Source organism: Oryctolagus cuniculus, chromosome 5 (genome assembly GCF_964237555.1).
Source record: "Oryctolagus cuniculus chromosome 5, mOryCun1.1, whole genome shotgun sequence".
Taxonomy (NCBI): Eukaryota; Metazoa; Chordata; class Mammalia; order Lagomorpha; family Leporidae; genus Oryctolagus; species Oryctolagus cuniculus.
Genome location: NC_091436.1, coordinates 134,938,134 through 134,962,815, shown reverse-complemented (window position 1 = coordinate 134,962,815; position 24,682 = coordinate 134,938,134). Strand labels below are relative to the sequence as shown.

At 52.4% G+C, this 24,682-nt stretch overlaps 1 protein-coding gene and 1 long non-coding RNA gene across 7 annotated transcripts; both read right to left on the bottom strand.

Annotated features, from left to right (window-relative positions):
* Nucleotides 1-1,473: 1,473 nt before the first annotated feature.
* RPS10 (ribosomal protein S10) lies at nt 1,474-7,589 on the bottom strand. 2 transcript variants are annotated; one of them, XM_002714611.5, is made up of 6 exons: nt 7,402-7,589; nt 6,641-6,790; nt 6,349-6,520; nt 4,402-4,479; nt 2,324-2,379; nt 1,474-1,562 (listed from the first exon to the last, which is right to left on the bottom strand). In XM_002714611.5, exons 1-6 carry the CDS (start codon nt 7,579-7,581, stop codon nt 1,521-1,523), a joined length of 678 nt encoding a protein of 225 aa, XP_002714657.3. In that variant the 5' UTR covers nt 7,582-7,589; the 3' UTR covers nt 1,474-1,520. The 2 variants fall into 2 exon arrangements, with proteins under 2 accessions (XP_002714657.3, XP_051710780.1); XM_051854820.2 differs by having other exon boundaries at nt 6,944-7,442.
* Nucleotides 7,590-13,108: 5,519 nt separating this feature from the next.
* Nucleotides 13,109-24,682, bottom strand: LOC127493049 (uncharacterized). 5 transcript variants are annotated; one of them, XR_011388717.1, is made up of 3 exons: nt 20,656-24,682; nt 14,345-16,938; nt 13,109-13,413 (listed from the first exon to the last, which is right to left on the bottom strand). It is a non-coding gene; the product is annotated as an uncharacterized lncRNA (long non-coding RNA). The 5 variants fall into 5 exon arrangements; XR_007922985.2 differs by lacking the exon at nt 20,656-24,682 and having other exon boundaries at nt 14,345-14,402; nt 16,522-20,637; XR_011388716.1 differs by lacking the exon at nt 20,656-24,682 and adding an exon at nt 17,802-20,637 and having other exon boundaries at nt 14,345-17,598.

The window sequence follows — 24,682 nt, the reverse complement described above, 5'->3', positions numbered from 1 at the left end:
AAAGCAAGCGTTTCTCTATTGGTCGCCGATTCCAAAGCGCCCCTCCCAGCACCACACAAGGCATTGCTATTAGCTGCCACCTTGTGGCCTAAAACGTAACTACCAAGATAAAGGTGGCTGTCCACACAAAACCCACCTGCTTACCTTAGGACTTAACCCCACATGGCCAAACACCCCACAAATGCAACTCCCAAGCCTGCTTTGCGGACTAAACACCAGGCCTGGCTAGGGCCCAGAGCTGGTGCTCCAGGCTCCCCACCCCCCTTCACAGACTAAACACCAGGCCTGGCTAGGGCCCAGAGCTGGTGCTCCAGCCCCCCCCCCTCCTGTTTATGATCACCTGCAAGCCAAGGCTGCAGTCTTGCTCAGCAAAGCAAAATCCAGATTGTTGCTGAGCTCTTGCCCGTTCCTTGCAAAATTCTAGATAGTGTACTTGTGGTAGAGCACCAAATGGTCCTTTCACCGCCCCCCCCCCCCAACTCCCCATCACAGCTCCTCTAGGACCAAAGGTGGCCCTTGGCATCCTCACCAGAAAGCTGAACATTACCACCCATGTCCACTTACCGCCATGTGCTGGGCCACCGCTCATGGAAACTGCTCATAATGCACTCTTTTTCATAGAGCCCTGGGATGGCAGAACCTCCAGTTGCCCACTTATTCCAACCATGGAGACACAAAAATCTCAGGAGTCTATAGATGGCTAGGCAGTCTTTCAAGCTGGCTTTTGTTTTCTTTTTTTTGTCTTATAAGCTTAGAGCCTAAGGCCTGCATAAGGCTCTGACCTGCAGTGCTGGCATCCCATCCGGGCCCCAGTTCAAGTCCCACGGCTCCACTTCCTATCCAGCTCTCTACTGTGGCCCGGTAAAGCAGCAGAGGATGGCCCAACTCCTTGAGCCCCTTTATCCATGTGGGAGACCCGGAGTTCCTGATCAGCCAGCTCTGGCCTTTGTGGCCACGTGAGGAACCAGTGGATGAAGACCTCTCTCTCTCTCTCTCTCTCTGTAACCCTGCCTTCAAATAAAATAAATCTTAAAAACAAAAAAACCCAGAGCCTCAAAGACCCAGATTAAACCTCAGGCATGAACACCACTACTGCACCCCCCCCCCCCCCCGAACTGTAAAGGATTCCAGGAAGAGCATTCCCTTTCAGCCTCCCTCCCCAGCACTTCTCAGATGTCCCAGCAGCAGGCACAGAACCAACTGCAACTTTCCCACCGCGCAGAGCTGAGTATGCTTGGCTGGTCTGCAGAAGCTGCCCAGTTGAGGCGTGGTCCCATACTAGACAGCCCCTGCAGGGAGGTGCTGGACAGAGCCAAGGGCATGTGACAAAGCCAAGTGCGCAGCTCTAACAGCAAGTGACATCACCAGCAACAAGGACAACTCCCAAACCCAACTCAGTCTTGACTCATTTTTATTCTGACCTGTAACCACTGCAGTCAGGTTACGCAATGCAATAAAGGACACATAAGACCGTTTTTCTGGCTACAAGTTTATTTAACACAAAATAATCCCCTCCATCTTTACTGGGGTGGCTGACCACGTCCACGACCAAATCCGCCTCTCTGCAAGAGAAAGCATCAGCATTAGCGTCACTCCCAGTCCTACCTCTTCAGGGCTCTGCTAACTTTGTCTTGTCATTACTGCAGAGCCCTGGCATGAGTCAGCCTGGTCCTTTACTGGCCTGTGAACCACACTAAGATGTAGGCCCGTTTCCTCAGAGGTAACCTGGGCCACCTTGAGCATGCCCATGGTCACACATATGGAAGCACCTGGCATGGGATGGGAACTTGTTTCTACCATATAAGCAAACCTCCAGTTCACATCTCTGAGGGACTGTGTGCTGTTTAGACCTGCCTCACAGCTGCCCCAACGACACGCCAGCCCCCATGCTGAGCACCTGAGCTGGATTAGCTACCTCACAATCATTTTGATAGCTATAATCTCCACCTCTATCTTATGGATGAGACTGTGGCAGAATGCCACTGCCCAGGATCGCATCATCTCTGAGAATATGGAGGCTCTGATCTCAGAGCCCACCCTATCTGCAGCATTTAGTTCAATGCCAGGCTTCACTTAAGGAAACAGATTCAGGAAGTTATGACCATCGTTAATGAAATAATACCACTATGTCACATGTATTCATCTATGGAGATCCACTTCAGTAATTCATAGTCACAAAAGTCTGCATGCCTCTCAATGTCAAATTTGGAATTGGGGGGATTTGGGGAAAAAGACGAGGAAGGGAGGGACAAGACCCACCACACCCGCAGCACTGAGGCTTAAACAAATGACTGCTGATGGAAAGGGAACAGAAGATACTCACAAACTGGAATTCAGTTGCTGACCCAGCCCCAGCCTCGGCTTTCTTGTCGGCACCAGCTGCAAAGGAATACCAATGTAAGAGTCGTCGTCATGCGTGCAATCAGAACCCATCAGTGAAGTAAGCCAGTCCCCAAAAGACAAACTGCATATGGGTTTCCTGGCTACCTAGCCATTAACACCGAATACAAAAAGCATGTAGGACCAATACATCCTGTGATTTGATTGACTGGGGGAGGGAAGTATGGTTATCTTAGAATTGCACCTATGGACTCTCTTTATATTAATAAAAACTCAGAGAGTACTCAGATGATGTGTTCCACTGCAGAGTGAGGGGGACAAGCCACTTGATCCCACTCTTCTTACAGGAAAGTCTTGTCAGCACAGCTGCCACGCCATGAAGTAAACTGTGCCAGCAGTGGAGGGGAACATGTCATGAGCCACCCTGGCTCCCTCCCACCAAGGGGGAAAGCACCTTTCTGTGCCTCCCTGTGTCACCCTTAAAAACTCACAGCCCAAACTCTCAACTCCTCCAGGAAAGCGGTCCTAACCACACAGCCTGGACCGCATGCCCTGCCCTCTAAGGTCCGAGGACCCTCAACTTCCTGCTGGGTTACTGATCATCCATTTGAGAGCAGGGAGCTTAACAGAGAAGAAGCGAGACGAAGGCAGCGATGGCCCATGGGTGCCACGGGAGAAGCAAACACGAAGAAATTGTTACTGGTGCAATACCCTATATAGTGGCCACTAGTTCAAACCAAAGGTGTGGGCGCTGGCGTTGTGGTGCAGCGGGTTAAGTAGCTCCTTGTGCCCGTCCTGCTCAGCTGATCCAGCTCCCTCCTAATGCACCTGAGAAAGCAGCAGATGGCCCAAGTGCTGGGACCCCTGCCACCCATGGGCTCGACCCTGCTGGAGTTCCTGACTCCCGGCTTTGTAGCCATTTGGGGAGTGAACCAGCAGATGAAGAATCTGTCTCTGCTTTTAAATAATCTTTTTCAGACCATACTCACCCTCGCCACAGGCTGCTGTCTGCTCACCTCCCTGATGGCTTGGCAAGCACGCCACATGTTCACTCTATCTCTGTACCTCTGCACATCCAAGCTCTAGCCGAAAATGCTCTCCCGCACACCCCCATCACCAAGCTGAGGACCCCCATGGCTCATGCCCGACTCTCACACCCTCTAAGAGTTCTAACTGATTCTTGCACGGATGACTTCCAATCCACGCAATCACCTCTGATACCAGAGTTGGAGATCCATCCTCACTGCTGCCTGGTAGCATTCAGGCCCAGCATTCACTTCTACTTCACACAGGTGAATGAGGTAGAACTAGCAAAAAATCCCCCATTTATACCTTGCTTATGTATCATAATTAACTGCTCTGCACAAAGACTAGCAGGTAGGATGCTACTTCCTCTGCCGACGGCTCCCCATCTCAGTCAAGAGTAAGCACAAGCCCTTACCATGGCTCATTCTTATCTTCCCACCAAGCCAGGCGTCCTCCAGGAAAGGCTTTGCCTGGATTGCCCCTCCCCCAGACCACCCCTGGCCGGCCCCTCACTGCCCACTATCAGGAGCTTGCTTCTGTCTCACCTGTGCTTGTCCCTGGGTTTCAATTCTCCCTCCACAACACCTGCACCCCCTGACCGCTGAGCACGGCCTTCTATCTATCTATCTGTTAGGGACGCTACAGTCTCCCCAGCTCCCAGAGCAGCTCCTGGCACACGAGGAGCTCAGCACGTCTGCTGAATTAAGGCAAAACCTGCAGCTCTGAAACAAGACTCTGCACTAAGCAATCATTGGCAGTGGCTGAGCGAGCCCTGCTCAAGAGCTCAACCGAAAAGCTTGCTGCTGCCCTCAAGGCTGTCCACTGTGCACTAAAGTTCTTCAACTACAGCCTCTGGGTCTTCAGCCTCCAACCAGCATCTATCGAATCCCTGTGTAGAAAGAGGAAACCCCAACGACTCCTGGTGGTGTGCTGACTCAGACTGAAGACAAGACCTCTCTCGGTGGCCCTGTCATCTTGCCAACTCAGAATCCAGATTGCACTCAAGGGCCCTGGAAGAGGCGACGCATTACTCACGGGGCACAGCGCTTCGTCTGTAAGTGTCTCTGTCGGCTTCCCCTCTTGTGAGTCTCGCAGGCCGCTCCCCCTCCAGACCTACAGGAAGCAAACCACATTATGAACACAGGACAACCTGGGAACTCTACCTCTTAAAGAGAAAGTTCGCACTACTGTCTCGTTCTCAGCGGACAACCACTTAGTTACCGTAAGTTAACAGGGACAGAACTCCTTTCTCCCTGTCAGCTAGTAACTGACTCCACAGATACTCCTCATCAGTTTGGCTCCTCAAAGGCCTCAGCAACTCACATCTCAGGTAGAACGCCACATATCTGCAATGACATTCTTTTACCGTGCTTCTCAACACGAAGTGTTTCCCAATCACGTGACAAATTTAGAAAACTGGCTATTTCTACAAGCACGTAAACTGTCAACATTCTGAAGTATATTCATCTCTGTAGGAGGGAAAATTCAGGGGCTGGTGATCTTGCATAGTGGCCTGAACTGCCCGCCACCTTTGATGTCGGCACTGATTCGGTCTTCCAATCCCGCTCCCTGGTGGATGCGCCTCGGAAAGCAGAGGAGGGTGGCTCAAGTCCCTGGGCCCCAGCAACCATCTGGGGAGTGAACCAGCAGATGAAAGATCTCTCTGTAACTCTACCTTTCAGATAATTTTTTTAAAAAGCTAAAATTTAATATGCAAATAAAAACATGGCATACGGTGTAAGGCCCACAGCATATAACCTAGAGGCTATCAAGAGGGTCAGCTTCTCCATCTACCTCATCAGGCCATGGGATATGAGTACAATGCCTCTTGGGATACCTGGACACTCAAGTCCCATATAGAAAATGATGCAGTACTCGCTTATAAGCTACACACATCCTTCCATATACCTTAAACCACCTCTAGCTAATTTACAGTACCTAACACAACTTAAATGCTTGTTCTGCTATATTTAGAAAACAATGACCAGAGAGTGTATGCAGATCAGTACAGATGCAATTTCTCCCCAGTACTTATGTTCCTCAGTTGAATCTGTGGCTGCAGAACCCACGGATGTGGAGGGCCAAATATTTGCTAAAGCACAGCTTAAAAAAACCATAAACATCGGAAGTAACAATTTCATCTTCTAAAAAAATCTTCACTCAGTTACCACCCTAGAATTTACCTGAAATCTGTATGAGTAAAAAGTTAAATGAAACAGACCTTATGGCAAGTGGGAAAAAAAACTGTCACACAAAACACCAGGCCCACCCACACTGATTCAATCAGAATCTGCGACATCCCCCAGATGCAGGAGGGAACTTCTGCTGTAGAGATACAGAATCCCACCTCAAGGAGCTTTCATTACCAACATACATTCCTGACTCCATGAAATCACTCTTCAGAACAGGGGAAGTCTGATGAGCATGTTTTCAAAAACCTCTGCCTCTCAGCCCCGCAGCCCACAGCGTCTGCAGCTCCTACAAAGTTCACATGACAAGGAACCCAACCCTTTGCCAACAAGCAACTCTTAGCCAGCAATGATCTCAGGAGTCAGAAGATAGCTCCCCAGCCAAGATGCACTGCACGCCACAGTTGTACACGCATCTGTTTTCCCTCTAACGTTGTAATTTCTGCTCCCGTTGCCAAAAAAATACAAAATGGTTCATTTCCCCACAATGATTAGTTTTGCTTTGGACTCCTTGAGAAAGCACAAACTCACTCTGCTGCTCACAAAATGGTCACTCAATGCTCTACCCCATGTCTGGATATTTGCACAAGGACTGGAGAAGACAGACCAACTTTCTACTCGTCTAAGGCCATTCCAGGATGGAAGTCCCACGTCAGGGGACAAAGGTTCCCGAACCTGACCAAGAGTCCGTGTGCCATAACCCTTCTACAGCTGACACCAACGATGTCTCCCGAGAACACCCCTGTCCCCACACCCACTCCTCCCGCTTCCAAGCAGGCCCCTGGCCGTGTACCTTTGGGCCTGGGCCTGCCGGTCTCGGGTCGGCTGCGGCGCAGGGTGGCAGGCACGATCTCAGGGGGCAGGTGGAGGTAGTCCCGGAGATACTGGATGCCCTCGTTGGTGAGGTACCAGTAGAAGTGTCTCCACGCAAACTGCTCCTTCACGTAGCCTCGAGACTTGAGCGACTGCAAGGCAGAAAATGACCGTTAAAAACGCCGCCGAAGCCTGGGGGTCAAAACGAGAGGCAAACACTTTTAGTTGGCCTTGATGATGACCCAAAACCCCACTCCCAGCCCCACACACACCTGCATGGCCTTCATGACGTGGAGGTTGGGCACGTTCTTGTCCGCCAGCTCCGGGTGCTTCGGCATGTGCACGTCCTTTTTGGCTACCATCACCCCCTCCTTGAAGAGGAGTTCGTAAATGGCAATGCGATTCTTCTTGGGCATCAACATCTGCAGAAAGGAAAATGGCCAAGTTCACGGGCCTCATAACGACCCCGCCAAACCACTGGGCACCCCACAGAAATGTGCAGATCGAAAAACTACTGCACGCGCCCCCGACGGCGTATGCGGAAGAGAAGCAGCAGCAGACTGCGTTGTGGGTACCTGGGGACCATCGGCGGCTGCACCCTAAGGCGCGCAGACACGTTCCGGGGAAGAAAGCTGTCGCTTCTCGACAGGCTGCTGACTCCAAGGCGAAGCGCCAAGGCCTTCGCCCCCTCCACTCCTCCCCGACTAGAGCTCCAGCGCCAGCCAGGCAGGCGGCGCCGACTCGGGTCTTCCCCGAGCTAAGCGTGTGCAGGCAGGCTGCTGTCTTCCCAGCCTCGCCCGGCTGGCCCCCTCGCGCAACAGCTTCATCCTCCTGCCGTCAACCGGACGCCAATCTTCGCCAACCCGCGTCCCTCTACCCAGGGAAAGGCGCCCCAGACCCTCTCGCTGCTCAAAAATACATGCGTGGAAAGAATGAGAGAAGGCCCCCGCCCGACCCTACAGAAGCGGGGGCGCTTCGGCGGCAGGATGGCCCCGATGGGTGCCGATGGAAACCAAACCCCGCCAGAACTCACCGCGGCGGCTGTAGGGTTCGGAGCCGAGGCCGGAAAGGAAGGGGCATGCGCGGCGCAGCGTCTCTTCCGGGCTGGCGTGGCCCCGCCCCCCGTCAGGACCCGCGCGCTGTCTGGGGTGGCCTCGGCGGTGCCTGAGGGACGCGAGGCTCTCGCCGCTGCTCTGCCCGCCCTCGTGCGCATGCGCGAGGACAGCGCTGTCGGGATCACGCCTGCGTTTTCAATCTCTGGTTATTTGTGTTCCCGCTGAAACTGGACGCTGGTAGCGTGTTTGTTTTCCCTGCCCTATAGTTTAACTGCAGGTGACTCTTCCATACTCTTGGAGCAGGAAGAAAGAGAACATGAAGATAAAATAATAATGTAACAATAACCAAAAAAGCCAGAAAAAAAATTTTTAACATTTTAATATATTTTTTTTGACAGGCAGAGTGGACAGTGAGAGAGAGACAGAGAAAGGTCTTCCTTTTTGCCGTTGGTTCACCCTCCAATGGCCGCCGCGGCCGGCGCACCGCGCTGATCCAAAGGCAGGAGCCAGGTGCTTCTCCTGGTCTCCCACGGGGTGCAGGGCCCAAGCACTTGGGCCATCCTCCACTGCACTTCCGGGCCACAGCAGAGAGCTGGCCTGGAAGAGGGGCAACCGGGACTAGAACCCGGTGTGCCGGCGCCACAAGGCGGAGGATTAGCCTAGTGAGCCGTGGCGCCGGCCCATATACATGTGTTATGTATGACATGTTTTGTGAGCTTTTTTCCTCTGAGAATCTCTTCACGTTAACATCTCTGATTTTAATGACTGTTGAAGTCAGCTGGTGAATAATCAACACTCTAATTGATTATATATGTTTAAAGATTTATTTATTTATTTGAAAGGCAGAGTTACAGAGAGGCAGAGGTAGAGAGAGAGGTGTTCCATCCACTGGTTCACTCCCCAGTTGGCTGCAACGGCCGGAGTGGCTGTGATCTGAAGCCAGGAGCCAGGAGCTTCTTCTGGGTCTCCCATGTGGGTGCTGTGGGCAGACAATTAGGCTAGGGAGATTCCGGGAAGAGGCAGGAAGAACCTAAACCTTTCACGAGAGATGATATAGATAATCAGTCACAGCTGAAACCTGCATTTATCACCCAAGTGTTTTATTGTACCCTGTAATCAATAATTAAGAACCTTGTCGGGAACTCTTTGTAACCTTAAAAGCCTTTTTTGATATGTAAATCTTTTGTGCTCCTTCTTGAACAACTGGTCATGTTTAAATACTACTAGATTTGTTCAATAAAGGAGCCTTGATCAGGACTTGTCTTGGCTCCATTCTTTGCGTCCTTGTCCCCACATTCCCACTCTCTGTTTCAGGAAACCCAGTTCATTGTGCTGCAGGTCGGCACAGGTGCAGGGGCCCAAGGACTTGGTCCATCTTCTACTGCTTTCCCAGACCATAGCAGAGAGCTGGATAGGAAGAGGAGCAGCCGGGACTTGAACCAGTGCCCATTTGGGATGCTGGCACTGCAGGCAGTGGCTTTACCAGCTACGGCACAGAGCCGGCCCCCATACAAAAGCTCTTAACCTGGGGCGGCATTTGACACAATGGTTAACATGCCACTTGAGACACCTGTATCCCATTTTTGGGTTTGCGTTCATCTCTGCTCCCAATCCCAGCTTCCCTCTAATGTGTACCCTGGGGGGCAGCAGGGCATGGCTCAAGAGGTTGGGTCCTCGCTGTCTGCTTATGAGACCCTGACAGCTCTGGGCTCTTGCCTTTGGCCTGGCCCTGCCTGTTGCAGGCATCTGGGGAATGAACCAGTGGATGGGAGACTTCTGTCTCTCTCTCTCTTTTTTAAGATTTATTTTATTTACTTGAAAGGCAGAGTGACAGAGAGGGTGAGACAGAGAGAGAAAGAGATCTTCCATTGGCCGGTTCACTCCCCCATATGCCTGCAACAGCGAAGACAAGGCTGGGCCAAAGCCAGGAGCCTGGAGCTCCTATGTTAACTACCATCCAGGCAGTGATGGTTTGGAAAACAATTTAAGTGTCTCCCCATGCACTAAATAAAGTCTTGACCCCCCCCCCCCACCAGAGTCTCATGCTAGTTGATTAAGATGGAACTTAACGGAATGATGGTGTCTGAGGGTGGGGCCTTAGGAAGTGATTAGATTGGACGAGGCTGTCAGGGTGGGGCCCCATGATCCAATCCTGATGGTTTTCAGCACAGACAGGTGAGTGTGGAGGGCAGGGTGTGCCCCTGGCCTGCGTGTGGAGCATCCCCATTGCCAAGCTCCACCAAGGCCAGACTAGGGGGTTTGCCTGATCCTGAACTGTGACCCTCCAAACTGTGAGCCAAAATAAACCTCTTCCCTCCTAAAGGCTTCCCCTCAGCCCAGGGTGCTGCAGGACTGGCTCACACAGAGACCAAGACCACACTGCGTCCAGTCCCCGGGAGGATCTCTTCCACTCACTCCCAGTACGCTGCGGACCGATGTCACCACCGTGCGAGCTTGGGCCCGGCCAGCGGCCCCTCCGCACTGTTAGGCCTGGCCCGGGTGTCACTAGGTGGTTACTGTGGAGTGGCGTTCCATGTAAAGATAATTTGTCTACCCAGTCCCCACTTCTTTTTCTTTCTTTCTTTCTTTCTTTCTTTTTTTTTTTTTTTTTTTTTTTTTTTTTTTTTTTTTTTTGACAGGCAGAGTGGACAGTGAGAGAGAGAGACAGAGAGAGAGAGAAAGGTCTTCCTTTGCCGTTGGTTCACCCTCCAATGGTCGCCACAGCCGGCGCGCTGCAGCCGGTGCAGCACTGCGCGGATCCGAAGCCAGTAGCCAGGTGCTTCTCCTGGTCTCCCATGCGGGTGCAGGGCCCAAGCACTTGGGCCATCCTCCACTGCACTCCCTGGCCACAGCAGAGAGCTGGCCTGGAAGAGGGGCAACCGGGACCCCGCTGTGCTGGCGCCGCAAGGTGGAGGATTAGCCTATTGAGCCACAGCACCGGCCTCCCAGTCCCAACTTGGTGAATGTGTAGGTTGTTCCCGTGTTTGGCTGTTATAAATAAGCTGTTAGCAATGTTCCCACACGTAAGTTTTGGGTACGGGTTGGCAGCAGTTCCAGAAACAGCCAAAGTTGAGGACCAGTGACTTTGAGGAGTCCACGTCCCCAGGGACTCCTGGGGGTCTCACCAGATTGGAAATGAGTGAACTACGGCTTGGAAAGACTTTGAGTTGCTCTTTGGTTCCTTCTGAGATCCCTGGGCCTTTATGAAAATCCCTGTGTCACAGCAGTCACAGGGGAAGCCCTGGAGAGCACGGCCCTATGGCCAGCACCACGGCCCAGCAGGCTCTCTGCTGCCGGTGCTGTGGAGCCCCAGGGACAGAGGATAGAGGTTCATGATCCAGGAAGAGCAATGCCCCAGCCAGGGCCGCCCCTGGTCCTGTCTGCATCTCCTTTTTTTTTTTTTTTAATTAGTTAATTTATTTATTTTTTGACAGGCAGAGTTTGACAGTTGAGAGAGAGAGAGACAGAGAGAAAGGTCTTCCTTTTCCATTAGTTCACCCCCTAAATGGCCACTACAGCCGGTGCTATGACAATCTGAAACCAGGAGCTTCTTCCTGGTCTCCCATGCAGGTGCAGGGCCCAAGCACTTGGGCCATCCTCCACTGCCCTCCAGGCCACAGCAGAGAGCTGGACTGGAAGAGGAGCAGCCAGGACTGGAACCGGCGCCCATATGGGATGCCGGCGCCGCAGGTGGAGGATTAACCAAGTGAGCCACGGCGCTAGCCCCAAGCTGCTCCACTTCTGATCCAACTCTGCTTTGGCCTGGGAAAGCAGTGGGAGATGGCCCAAGTCCTTGGGCCCCTGCACGAATATGGGAGATCCAAAAGAAGCTCCTGGTTCCTGACTTCAGATTGGTGCATCTCTGACCGTTCGACCACTTGGGGAATGAACCAGTGGGTGGAAGACCTTTCTCTCTGTCTCTCCCTCTGCCTCTCTGTAACTCTGCCTTTCAAATAAATAAATAAATCTTTAAAGAAAAAAGCTGCAAGAAGCTATAGAAAGCAAAGGTATAGCTAAATGACCTTTTTTTTAAAGATTTATTTATTTATTTATTTGAGAGTCAGAGTTACAGACAGAGAGAAAGGTCTTCTATCCACTGGTTCACTCCCCAAATGATCACAATCTGCTGGAGCTGGGACAGGCCAAAGCCAGGAGCCAGGAGTTTCTTCTGGGTCTCCATGTGGGTGCAGGGGCCCAAGTATTTGAGCCATCTTCTGCTGCTTTCCCAGGCCAAAGCAGAGAGCTGATGGGAAGACAAGCAGCCGGGACAGGAACCGGTACTCATATGGGATGCTGGCACCGCAGGTCAAGGCTTAGCCTACTATGTCACAGCGCTGGCCCCAAAATCCACCAATTTTAAGTGTGCAGTTTGATGAGTTTATAAAGTCACGTAACCAACAGTCATGCCAAAACAATGTTTCCAGCACCTGAAAAACTTGCCCTGTGCCCCTCTGTACTCAGTTCCTTTTCCCTAGTCCTAGACCCAGGCAATGACTCATCTTTCTGTCGCTGTAAATTAGATTTCTCGTTTCTTTTCTTAAATTGTTTTGAAAGGCAGAGATACATAGAAAGAGGTCTTCCATCTGCTGGTTCACTCCCCAGATGACAGCAACAGCCAGGACTGGGCCTTTTGATCCCAAGGAAGCCAGGAGCCCGGAGCTTCTTCTGGGTCTCCCATATTCGTGCAGGGGCCCAAGGATCTGGCCCATCTTCCACTGCTTTCCCAGGTGCATTAGCAGAGAGCTGGATCAAAAGTGGCTCAGCCAGTACTCGAACCTATGCCCATATGGGATGCTGGTTCCATAGGTAGAGGCTTAACCTGCTATGCCACAGTGCCAGCCCTGATTTCCCTTTCCTAAACTTTCATATAACTGATCTCATGCAGTGTAGTTTTTTTTTTTTTTATTGTAGTTCCTTTGACTAAACTGAATGGTTTTGAAACTCATCCTCATTGTTGACTCTATCAGTATTTCCTTCCTTTCTATCGCTGTGTAGTAGTCTGTTGAATGAATAACCAAGTTTGCTGATGTAATCTTTGGATGGACATTTGGATTGTTACCAACAATCCAATTGTTTAAAAATTAATTTATTTGAAAGGATGAGTTACAGAGAGGGAGGGAGGGAGAGAGAGAGAGAGAGAGAGAGAGAGAGAAAGGTCTTCCATCCTCTGGTTCACTCCCCAGATGGCTGCAATAGCTGGAGCTGGGCTGATCCAAAGCCAGGAGCCAGGAGCTTCTTCTGGGTCTCCCATGCAGGTGCAGGGGCCCAAGGACTTGGGCCATCTTCTGCTGCTTTCCCAGGCCATAGCAGAGAGCTGGATCAGAACTGGAGCAGCCAGGACTCGAACAAGCACCCATATGGGATGCCGGGACTGCAGGAGGCAGCTTTACCTGCTATTTCACAGTGCTGGCCCCACAACAACCCAGTTTTTGGCTGTCACTGATAAAGGGCCTAGGACATTGGTGTTTGGTTTTATTGTATAGATGCATGTTTCTGTTTTTCTGGGTAAATACCGGAGAGTGTGATTGTTAGGCCTTAGGAGAGGCTTGTGTTGAAATGTACATGAAACCATCAAACTGGTTTTCAAAGTCACTGCACCACTGTACAGTGTCACAAGCAATAAATGAGTTTCCATTCTTCTGCATCCTATTTAGAATGTCAGAACTTTAAAAAATCAGTTTAAACTTTTAAAATTCATTTTCATTTTATGTGAAAGGCAGAGACAGAGAGAAAGGGAGAGATCCATCAGTCGACCCTCCATCTCAGGTTCACTCCCTACATGTGCAGAGCAGAGCCAGGAACTGGCTTTTTCCATGGTGGGTTTCCCATGCGGGTATCAGGGACTTGCGGTACTTGAGTCACCTCTTCCTGCTCCCCACGGCACAGACTGCAGAAAGCTGGAATCTGAAGTGGAGCTGGAACTCAAACCAGGTACCATGATCCGGGATGCTGGTGTCTCAACCACTGTGCCAAATGCCTGTTACAGCATTCTAGAAGACAAAGAGTGGAATCTCATTTGCATTTTCCCAGTGATCAATCTTGTTGAACATTTTTTCATGTGGTCATTTGGCCATTCATGTATCTTAAAAAACAAAAAAGACTTATTTATATTTTGAATGTCAGAGTTACAGAGAGAGGAGACGTCTCCCATCCGCTGGTTCACTGCCTAGATGGCCGCAACGGCTGGAGCTGGGCTAGCCCAAAGTCAGGAGCCAGGAGCTTCATCCAGGTTTCCCACATGGGTGCAGGGGCCCAAGGACTTGGGCCATCTTGCACTGCTTTTCCTAGGTCATTAGCAGGGAGCTGGGTCGGAATTGGAGCAGCTGAGGCATGAGCCAGTGCCCGTACGGGATGCAGGCATCACCAGTGGGAGATTAATCTGCAATGCCACAATGCTGGCCCCTTTCTGTGTATCTTTTTTCCTACTATGCTGTAAAGTCTACCATCTTAAACACTTTTCAGTACCCAGTTTAGTCTTCAGCTCATGTTTAAAACTGGGCCACTTGTCTTCAGGCTGAGTTTCAGGAGTCACTTACACAGCCTGAATGTCAGTCTGCTCGGCTTGCCAGTCCAGCTCCCTGTAACGTTACCCTGGGCGGCGGCAGATGACGGCCAAGTACCTGGGTCCCTGCCACCCTCTCGGGAGACACAGATGGAGTTCAAGGTTTCGGCTTTGGCCTGGCCCATCCCCAGCTGTGGCCTGCATCCGAGGGGCGAACCAACAGATGGAAGATTTCTGTCTCTGTCTCTGTCTCTCTCTCTCTGCCTTCCAAATAAAAAAATGAAAATAAATAAATAAAATTTAAAAAAGAAAAAGAGCTCCTAGTATTGATATCATTTAAAAATGGTTCTGGCTTGCTAACTTAAAAATATATATATATATCCCAAATTTGGAAAGTGTCACAAAAGACCGAGACTCACAGATTGGAGAGTGAGGAGAAACAGCAACCAGATGCAATGTGGGGTCAGGGATCAGGTTCTGGAGCCAAAAAAGGGACACAGGTGAAAAATTCATAAACATCAGTAGGATCTGCATTTAGTGAATGACACGGACTAACGCTAACTCCTCCTCTTGGTTAATATGGAGGGAAGCAGGCTGACACCAGGACATCCTGCACTATTTTTGAAACTTTCCTCTAAGTCTAAAATTAGTTCAAAATAAAAAGATTTCTTTTTACAGATTTACTTATTTATTTGAAAGGCAGAGTAACAGAAAGGGGAAAAGAGGAGGGACAAGATCTTTTATCTGCTGGTTCAACAGCCAGGGCTGGGCCAGGCCGAAGCCAGGAGCCAGGAGCTCTACCGGGGTCTCCCACGCGGGTGGCAGGGCCCACGTATTTGAGCCGTCATCTGCTGCTTCCCGGGTGCATTTATCACCCAGGAGCTGGATCTGAAGCTGAGTAGCTAAAACCACGCAGTCCTCTGATAGGAGACATGGGCAGCCCGAGGGGGGCTTGACTCACTGCGTCACAGTGCCCACTCCCTCAAAATAAAGAGATTTTTAAATATTAATTTGAAAGGCTGAGAGAGGGAGAGGGGTATCGTCCATCTACTGGTTCACTCCCTAAACACTCACAATGGGTGGAGCTGGGTCAGAGCCTGCTTAATTTTGCTGTGACATATAAAAAGTAGTCTATTTTAAAACCAGGAAAACGAATTGAAAAATTTTTAGTACTTTTTATTTATTTGAGAGTCAGAGAAACAGCGAGAATGAGTGACTGACAGCTCCTATCGGCTGGCTCATGCCCACATCAGACCAAAACTCAACCGAGGCCTCCCGCATGGGCAGCAGGGACCTAATTACCATCACCTAATTGAGCCATCCCCGCTGGCCCCCAGGGTCTACACTGGCAGGAGCTAGAGCTAGAGCTGGGCATTGAACTCAGGCGCGCCAATGTGAACACCAATGTCTTAACCAAGAGACTACATTCCCACTCCTGTGAAACATTTTGAAAAGCTTTTTTGGTTATTATTATTATTTTGAGAGACAGAGAGAGAGTGTGTACTCCCATCTGCTGGTCCACTCTCCAAATGCCCACCAGGGCTCCTGGCCAAGGGGATCCAACTACTTGAGCCATCACCACTGCCTCCCAGGGTGTGCATTAGGAGGAAGCTAGAATCCAGAGCTGGAGCCAGGACTCGAACCCAGGCACTCCACTGTGGATGCAGGCACCTTAACTGCTACACCAAATGGCTGTCACCCCAGAAACAAAATTTCAAGGCGAATTCAAAAGAATGAGGTGTGTGGGGGGAGGACCAGCATTGTTGTGTAGTGAGTTAAGCTACCGCCTGTGACACTGGCATCCCATACTGGAGCGCCTGTTCAAGTCCCAGCTGCTCTGCTTCTGATCCAGCTATCTGCTAATGTGCCTGGGAAGACCACAAAAGATGGTCTGAGTAGTTGGATCCCCACCACCCACGTGGGAGACCCAGATGGAATTTGTGGCTCCTGGCTCGCTCTCTCACTCTCTTAAATGTTTTTAAAAAGATTTAAAAATTGATGGCCAATTTTTTTAAAGATGTATTTATTTACTTAAATACACAGAGGGGGGATGAGGGAGGAGAAAGAGAGAGAAATCTTCTATCCGCTGATTCACTCCAAACATGGCTGCAACAGCCAGGATTGAGCCAGGCTGAAGCCAGGAACCAGGAACTCCATCTGGGCCTCCCGTGTGGGTGACAGGGGCCCAAGCACTGGGCCATCTCCTGTTGCCTTTCCAGGTGCATTAGCAGGGAGCTGGATTGGAAGGAAAGCCACCGAGATTTGAACCAGTATTATGCGGGATGTTGGCACCACAGGTGATGATTTAGCCTGCTACGCCACAATGCGGGCCCACAACTGATTATTTTTATTTTCATTATGACCTGTGAATTCAAGCTTATTTGATTGATTTGAACCCACTACGACTCTTACGTTTATTAAAGCTCCCGTGGCCCAATGGGAGCCTCTCCAGGTCTTGGCGCACAACTTTCTTAGTTTTTGTTTGTTTGTTTGTTTGTTTGTTTGTTTTTGTTTTAGATTTTATTTATTTATTTGAGAGGTAGACTTACAGAGAACGGGAGAGACAGAAAGGTCTTCCATCCACTGGTTCACTCACCAAATGGCCTCAATGGCAGAGCTGAGCAGATCTGAAGCCAGTATCCAGGAGCTTCTTCCAGGTCCCCCACGCAGGGGCCCAAGTATTCAGGCCATTTTCCATTGTTTTTCCAGACCACAGCAGAGAGCAGCCGGGACTCCAACCGCACCCATATGGGATGCCGGTGCTACAGGTGGAGGCTTAGCCACTCTGCCGCAGCGCTGGCCCCAGCCCTCTTGGTCTTGAAGAGCAGCCTGGGCAGGTGCTCCAGGCTCTTCCCCTACCTGGTACTTTTCTGCTCCAACCTGAAACGCAGCATCTCTCCAAGAAGCCCCAGTCTCTCTTCGTGGGAAATGGTATTTCAAGGCCACAGTATGCGCTCCACGGACCCTTGTGTGACTGAGTTCACCACTGTTGTAGGCTTCCTGGTGGATGCAACTAGGAAGAGGCATAGTGCTTTGTGAGCCCGGCTGACATGCGGAAGAAAGGGTGGGAGGTGGGCACAGAGGAGCGGTGAGTTAACAGTGGGCACACCCGCTTTTCCCGGGCCCTCCTGCCCCTCACGTCTCCTGTCCCTCCACTGCAGCCTCTCCCCAGGGTGGGTCCCGTCCCCACAGAGTGCTGTGTCCCGGGTGGGTCCCGTCCCCACAGAGTGCTGTGTCCCAAGGATTCACAGGAGCGGCATAAGCTCCATCCTTGATTCCAGCGCCTTTGCACCAATGGCAACTGGCAGCGCCTGCTTTGGCCCCTCTTCCTAATGTGGCCACAGTGCTGCCTGCCTGTGCATACTGGCGGCCTGCTCAGGCCCGCCCTTCCTTCCTTCCTTCCTTCCTTCCTTCCTTCCTTCCTTCCTTCCTTCCTGTTACACAGAGAGAGAAGAAGAGGCAGAGAGAGAGAGAGGTCTTCCATCCGCTGGTTCACTCCTCAATTGGCTGCAACAGCTGGAGCTGTGCCGATCCGAAGCCAGGAGCCAGGAGCTTTTTCCGGGTCTCCCACGTGGGTGCAGGGGCCCAGGGACTTGGTCCATCTTCTACTGCTTTCCCAGGCCATAGCAGAGAGCTGCATTGGAAGTGGAGCAGCTGGGACTCGAACCGGTACCTGTAAGGGATGCCCGCACTGCAGGCAGTGGCTTTACCCACTACGCCATAGCGCCGGCCCTGGGCTCTTGTTTCTACAGCCATCTGATGCTGCACCCCCCAGTTCTCCCCCAGGGGAAGGCTGCCGGCACAAATCTTATGGCTGTCAATGGTTCATCCTCACTCGTGTTTTAGGCTTTGCTGGTTGACAGCTGTGCTGTGAACCTTGTCTGTGGTTTCTGGTGATGCCAAGGTCATCTCAGCTGGTGGCTGGCAGGGGCTGCAAGGAACCAGAAACTTTTTCCCACATGGCTTCTCTCTCCCTGAGGGCATCCCTGGGAACGCAGGAGTGGAAGCTGCCAGGTCTCCTATATCCGGTGTGGAGCTGTCATCTCCGCTTTCTGGTGATCAAAGCAAGACACAAACCCCACCTGCGTTCAAGGTGAGGGAGACACACCCCAGGTCCTGCAGGGAAGTGCAGCAGGTGCCCAGGGGAAGGGGCACCGGTGGCGCCAACTAGGGAAATTCTAGCTCAGGCTGGTCTGAGCCGAAGCAGGTGCCATCCTGCTGCCTAGGAAACTTGCCTTGGCTGACACAGTTTCACTCACTGTCCAAAGGATGGGTGGGCGGTGCTTTCCGCGCCAGGATTCTCCACCCTCCGGGGGCAAGAGGGCTGGCGCAGGCCCTGCCCTCTAGCAGGGACCTGGCTCCCACCTCCCCTCCCGCCCCATCACTCGCAGCCCTCCGAGGGCTGGCAGGACAGACGGGCCCTGCCGGCGGTGAGTCAGGCTGGGAGCCCGGCCAGGGCGGGCCAGATGGAGCAGGACGAAAGCACCAGTCCGCCCTCGCCCTCGGCGCCGTAAATACCGCCGGTGGGTGCGTGCGCAGCCCGCAGCCCCTCCCTCCCCTCTGGCCCCAAGGTCCTCGCTGCTGGGCACCACACTCCGCAGCCCACGGGCGGGTCACTCGCCATGCCAGGCTCACCCCCAGAGTCATTTTTCGTCGCCCCCTCGCTGATCCCCCACGCACGGGCTGAGCCCCCCCCCCCCCCGCGGCTGCGGCTCCACGTGCCCCGTGGGGAGGGGCCTCCGCCCGGGGCCTTGACATTCTGGTGGGGGAAAGGACAGAGCGTTTTCCTCTCTGATGCTCAGCTTGGCGTCAGGGGCTGGCTGCGAGATGCCAGATGGCGCTCCCACGTCCTCAGCCACCGGAGCGGATTTTTGCAGATTGAGCAGGCCCTGAGCTGTGTCCAGCCGCCTTCTGTGGTCGCCTTGCTCCCTTCAAGGTGAAGGTCTGACTTCTCACAGGCGGTTCCATTCCGCCTTCAGAAGGGGCACGGAGCGCCCCCGGCAGACTCTGGACTCTGGACTCTATCTTTGCTCCTCATGAGCCGCCTTGGGTGGGAAGGCGTGGGAGGAGCCAGGAGGGGCTGCATCTCCTCCCAGGGCTCCCGGCTTGTAGCATCTCAGGGCTCAGTCCCCTGCACTCTGTGTCATTGCATTGGGAAGCGTCTTGGAGCTCTGCTTCTCCAAGGGCAGTCAGGTTCCATCTGAGAGCTTTTAAAAATAGCAACTTCCTGGGCTTCACCAGAAGTGGAGGTGTGGGAGACTGTGTTTTATTTTTATTTAAAAATATATATCGTTAATTCATAATTATTTGCTAGACAGAAAAAATGACACAGATAGAGACAGACATAGCTGCCATCTGCTGGTTCACCCCCCTCCCCCATGCCTGCAATGGCTGGGGCTGGCTCAGGGCCAAAGCTGGGAGCCAGGAACACAATACAGGTCTCTCCCATGGGTGGCAGGGGCCACGCACCTGCGCCATCTTCTGTTGCCTCCCAGGGTCTGCACTGGCCGGAAGCCGCAGTCAGGAGCAGGGGCCATGCATCGAAGCCAGGGCACTTTGATGGGGAATGTGGACATGCCACCAGCAACTTAATCACCAGGCCAAACACCCAAACTGCATCTTCCATAAACCCTCTGCTGCACCAAATGCCAGCCCTCTTCAGGTGATTCTGTTTTCTGCTTTCTTTCTTTATGACTTATTTATTTGAAAGGCAGTTACAGAAAAGGAGAGAGAGAGAGAGAGAGAGAGAGAGAGAGAGAGAGAGAGAGAGAAGGGGTCTTCCATCCGCTGGTTCACTCCCGAGTTGGTCTCAACGGCTCCAGCTGGGCTGATTCAAAGCCAGGGACCCAAGGACTTGGGCCATCTTCTACTGCTTTCCCAAGCCACAGCAGAGAGCCAAATTGGAAGTGGAGCAGCCAGGACTAGAACTGGCACCCATATGGGATTCAGGTACTGCAGGCGGTGGCTTTACCCACTAAGCACAGCGCCACCCCCCCCCTTCCCCTTTTAAAAGGACACTTGTGATGCCATTGGTCCCACTCAGATAATCTGGGAAAACCACCCCCCCCATCTCAAGATCCTCAACTTAATCACATCTGGTAGGTTCCTTACCATCTGACCAACCTGGTCACAGGTCCACACCTGGCATCTTTGGGGACCACCGTGGGTGTACCACAAAGGAACCAGCAAAAAGGGAGGGGGAGCTAAGACAGGTGGTCAAGACTGCTCTGGCCACAGGTTGTTAGGAACAGTGAAATCTGGGCAAGGCATGCTAGGGCCTCGCCTGTAGACTAGGGACGGTGGCAGGGACTGGAAGATGAAAATGGCCTTCAGGATGTGTGGTGTGGGGCCTGCTGCAGGGCACCAAGGCCTGTGCTCCTCGCTGTGCTCTCTGGTGGAGGGGGGCTGGGCTGTGCCAGGAAGCCCCCAAGCATGCTGTGGGAGGGAGGGAGCCAGGTGAGTGAGTGGCCTGGGTCCGGGAGCTGCGGCTCTGGCAAGCCCACTGCTGGTATTCTTATTGTGAATACGCGGTTCCGTACACAGCATCCAGACAGTCTGCGAACCACTCAGCTCTAGAGTCACGAGACACAGCTTCCTGTCCTGTCCCCTCACAAGGACTCACACAGCAACGGCTCCACTAACAGCAAGCAGGGCTGACACACCTGCGACCCTGCCCACGGCTCCCTGACGGCAGATGGGAGGCGGGGTCTGTGTTGCCCCAGGAGCTCACCTTCACGGTCCACGGCTCTGCAGCCCTCTCTGCCATCCGGTGCCAGCCAGGCTGGGCAGGAGGGGCCGAGGGTCTCGGCTGGAGGCAGGTGCTGGAATCTGAACAAGGAGGGGTGCAGCTTCGGAGGAGGGGCCGGGGGCTCTGCGCGGAACAGGTCCGCAGTCCAGGCTGTCTTCCTTCTTTTCTTCCTCCTTTGAGTTCAGGGTGTGCTCAGAAGAGCTCCGCCTCGGCCTCTCCGTTGTGGGGGAGGGGCGGGGAGTAGCGGGGATAGAGTCTGCCGGGGGCAGGTGGGACTTGGCGCTTCTGCAGTCCACCTGCCATTAGGGCCACTGTGGAGGGAGCTGTGTGGCACATGAGCCCACGGCAGAGGACCAAGGCAAGACTGAGAGCCGCTTTCCGCCCGGTGTGCCCAGCTCCCCTGCCACCGAAGAGCGCCGGCTCCCCAGGACGAAGGCGTGCCCTCGAGGAGGCGGCATGGTGATTGCCGCTGTCCGTGGAGAAGCCACCACATCCACACTGCGTGGCTCACTCTGATGTGGCCAGCATGCGGCTGGAATTTTCCTGGCCTCAGAGAGGGGCTGCCCAATACAGCCGGCGGAGCTGGTGCAGCGCCTTTCAAAGTCCTGGCCCCGTGCCTTACGCAGAGTCGCACCACGCCGTCTACACGGGATCTCAGGGCACCCCAAAGGGAGAAAACTGTATTGGAAAAGAAGAACAAAGCTGGAAACACACACTTCCTGGTTTCTAACTTAGTGCTACAGAAGGAGCACAAAGTACAGATGGAAAATAAATACATAGGGGCTGGAACTGTGGCAAAGCTGGTAAGGCTGCCGCCTGCAGTGCTAGCATCCCACACGGGCGCCAGTTCGAGTCCTGGCTACTCCACTTCTGATCCAGCTCTCTGCTGTGGCCTGGGAAAGCAGCAGAAGATGGCCCAAGTCTTTGGGCCCCTGCACCTGCGTGGGAAATCTGGAAGAAGCTCCTGGCTCCTGGCTTCGGATTGGCTCAGCTCTGGCCATTGTGGCCATTTGGGGAGTGAACCAGAGGATGGAAGACCTCTCTCCCTCTCTCTCTCTCTCCTCTCTCTCTCTCTCTCTCTGCCTCTTCTCTCTCTGTGTAACTCTGACTTTCAAATAAATAAATCTTTTAAATAATAAATAAAAACAAAATCAAAACGTACTACAAAGTAACAACCGAGACGGGGTGGTACTGGCACAAGGACAGACTTGCAGACCAGGGGACCAGATCAGAGAGCCAGGAAGGAAGCCCTCCCACGTGGGACCAAAGGACTTGTGACAAGGATGCCAAGACTCACAAGGAGAGAAGGGCGATCTCTGCTGAAGACAGGGCTGGGAAAACTGAATAGCCTCACGCCAAAGACTGAAGCTGAACCCTTACCCACACAACATGTGCAAATTAACTCAGCAGCTCAAGGACTGAAATGCAAGAGATAAGTCGTAAGACCCTCAGAAAGAAACACAGGGGGCCTTCACGACACTGGATCTGGATATGATGGATCTTGGATATGATGCCAAAAGCACAGACAAGTAAAGAAAAGAATAAAGTGGATTATTTTTAAATAGATAAATTGGATTTTTTTTATGCCATAGGATACTAAGGGGTGGTGGTGTTGGCGCTGTGGCATAGCAGGTTAAGCTGCTGCCTGTGGCACGGCCATCCCATATGGGCACCAGTTCAAGTCCTTGCTGCTCCACTTCTGATCCAGCTCTCTGCTATGTCTTGGAAAATGGCCCAAGTCCTTGGGCCCCTGCACCCATGTGGGAGACCCAGAGGAAGCTCCTGGCTCCTGGTTTCAGATCGGCTCAGCTCCAGCTGTTGCGGCCTTTGGGGAGTGAACCAGGAAGACCTCTCTCTCTGTCTCTCGAGCAGCTGGGACTCGAATGGATGCCCATAGGGGATGCTGGTGCTGTAGGCCAGGGTGCTAACTCACTGTCCCACAGCACTGGCCCCAAAATTCACCATTTTAAAGTGGACAATTCAGTGGTATCGGGGGCATTCAGAATGTCGTGCAACCATCATCACCATCTAGTTCCAGAACATTCCCATCACCCCCAACAGATGTTCCATCCTGTTTAGCAGTGACCCCCTCCCCTCCCCCAGCCCCTGGCAACCACTTCTGCTGCTACGGATTTGCCAACCGACTCCATCTTTATCGGAAGATGTCAGCTGTTTGTGCTTCCTGTATCAGTTTCCATTGAGAAAAGACTTTGTGGAATGGGAAGTATTGACGAGATGATCCCTTGACTAATTTTCTTTTTTTCAGGTTTCAGGGTGAGCCTGACGCCACCCACATTAAAACACCAAGGCTGAGTGGTGGGTTTTCTCTGCACCCCACACAATGGCCTTGGGAACCCAGTTCTTGGCCGGGGCCCTCATCAGCATCACAGAGTCTCCGTGCCCTCAGAGTCACCCTCCCTGGCTGGCTCAGCCTTGGGTTGCTTTCTATCATGCAGCACGTGTTTTAATTTCTTTCTTTTTTTTTTTAGAGATGTGTTTATTTATTCGAAAGACAGAGTTACAGAGAAAGTGAGAGAGAGAGAGAGAGAGAGAGAGAGAGAGGTTTTCCATCCACTGTTTCACTCCCCAAATGGTCACAATGACCAGAGCTGAGCTGATCTGAAGCTAGGAGCCAGGAGCTTCTTCCAGGCTTCCCACACAGGTGGCAGGGGCCATCTTCTGCTGCTTCCCCAGGGCATAGCAGGGAGCTAGATTGGAACTGGAGTAGCTGGGACTTGAACCGGCACCCATATGGGATGCCACAGGTGGGGCTTACCCCACTTGTCCACCACACTGGCCCCTATTTTGTTTTTTACTTTGCTGAGATAATAATCATTAGGATGGATGATTTCCTAATACTTTAAAAAAATCCCACATGACTTACTGACTCTTTTTTAGGGGGGCTGCATGGCTTACTGAGGTTTTTTTAGGGGGAGAATGCATACAAAATTTCACTGGTTAAAGCTATGTAATTGTGGGTTTTCTTTGTGGCCATTATGCAATCAGTCATTGAGATATGTTTTTTTCTGGACATTTTGATTCTCTGGCCCATTTTTGTGTGGATGGTCTCTTGGGAACATTCACTGCCTCCCCAGCGAAGGAATATCTTCTATTAGTCTCCACCTGCCCAGTCCCCCACTAGTCCTCACAGCACGTCGCCGCCCAGCAGTCGTATTTATCTGCTCCCATCTGTCTTCCTTCCCGGGCTCATGGGCCGCAGGAGCGCAGAGATTTCACCCGTCTTGTTCACAGCCATATTCCCAGCACCCAGGACAGTGCCGGGACCACAGTGGGTCCTCACACTCCCAGTGGATGAAGGACTCAAGTGTGGCATGGGTAGAATGCCAATGGTCTGAATTTGTCTCTTAGTCCATGAGCAAAATCCTGAGCTGTGTGAGTAAGAGAGAGAGAGAGAAGGACCCAGGACTGAGAATGGTACAGCCCCCAAACGTGGGCCGAGCCCGCCCCCTGCACACGGAGGGCGAGCCTAGCTCCCTGGAGCTCCCCACATTGCAGGGAGCCAGGCAGCCTGAGCGTCAGTGTTTAACTGACACCAGCATGGGGTGACGCTCGGCTTAGCACGGCAGAGTACGTGGCCAACACCACCGGGAAGTGCGCTGATGGTGCCACCCAGACCAGGGCAGACGGAGAGGCCAAGGGCAGGCTTTTGATGCAGTAATTAACAGACCTCTGGTGCAGATGACGTGGTGTAGCAGGTAAAGCTACTGTTTTCAACGCCGGCGTCCCATACGGGTGCAGGTTCGTGTCCTGGCTGCTCCACTTCCAATCCAGCTCTCTGCTAATGGCCTGGGAAAAGCAACAAAAGATGGTCCAAGTGTTTGGGCCCCTGCACCTTTGTGGGGGACCTGGAAGAAGCTCCTGTGTCCTGGCTTCAGCTTGGCCCAGTCCTGGCCATTGTGGCCATCTGGGGAGTGAACCAGCAGATGGAAGATCACTCTTTCTCTCTCTATATGTCTCTTCAAACTAAGACAAATAAATCTAAAAAAAA

What these genes read in the sequence shown, in the direction of transcription:
- RPS10 (XM_002714611.5), bottom strand. Translation starts at nt 7,581, where the DNA reads ATGCGCACGAGGGCGGGCAGAGCAGCGGCGAGAGCCTCGCGTCCCTCA. An exon ending in CGGCAGGCCCAGGCCCAAAG is followed by an intron (nt 4,480 to 6,348) that starts GTACACGGCCAG and finishes TGCTTCCTGTAG; the next exon opens with GTCTGGAGGGGGAGCGGCCT. An exon ending in CAGACGAAGCGCTGTGCCCC is followed by an intron (nt 2,380 to 4,401) that starts GTGAGTAATGCG and finishes ATTCCTTTGCAG; the next exon opens with CTGGTGCCGACAAGAAAGCC.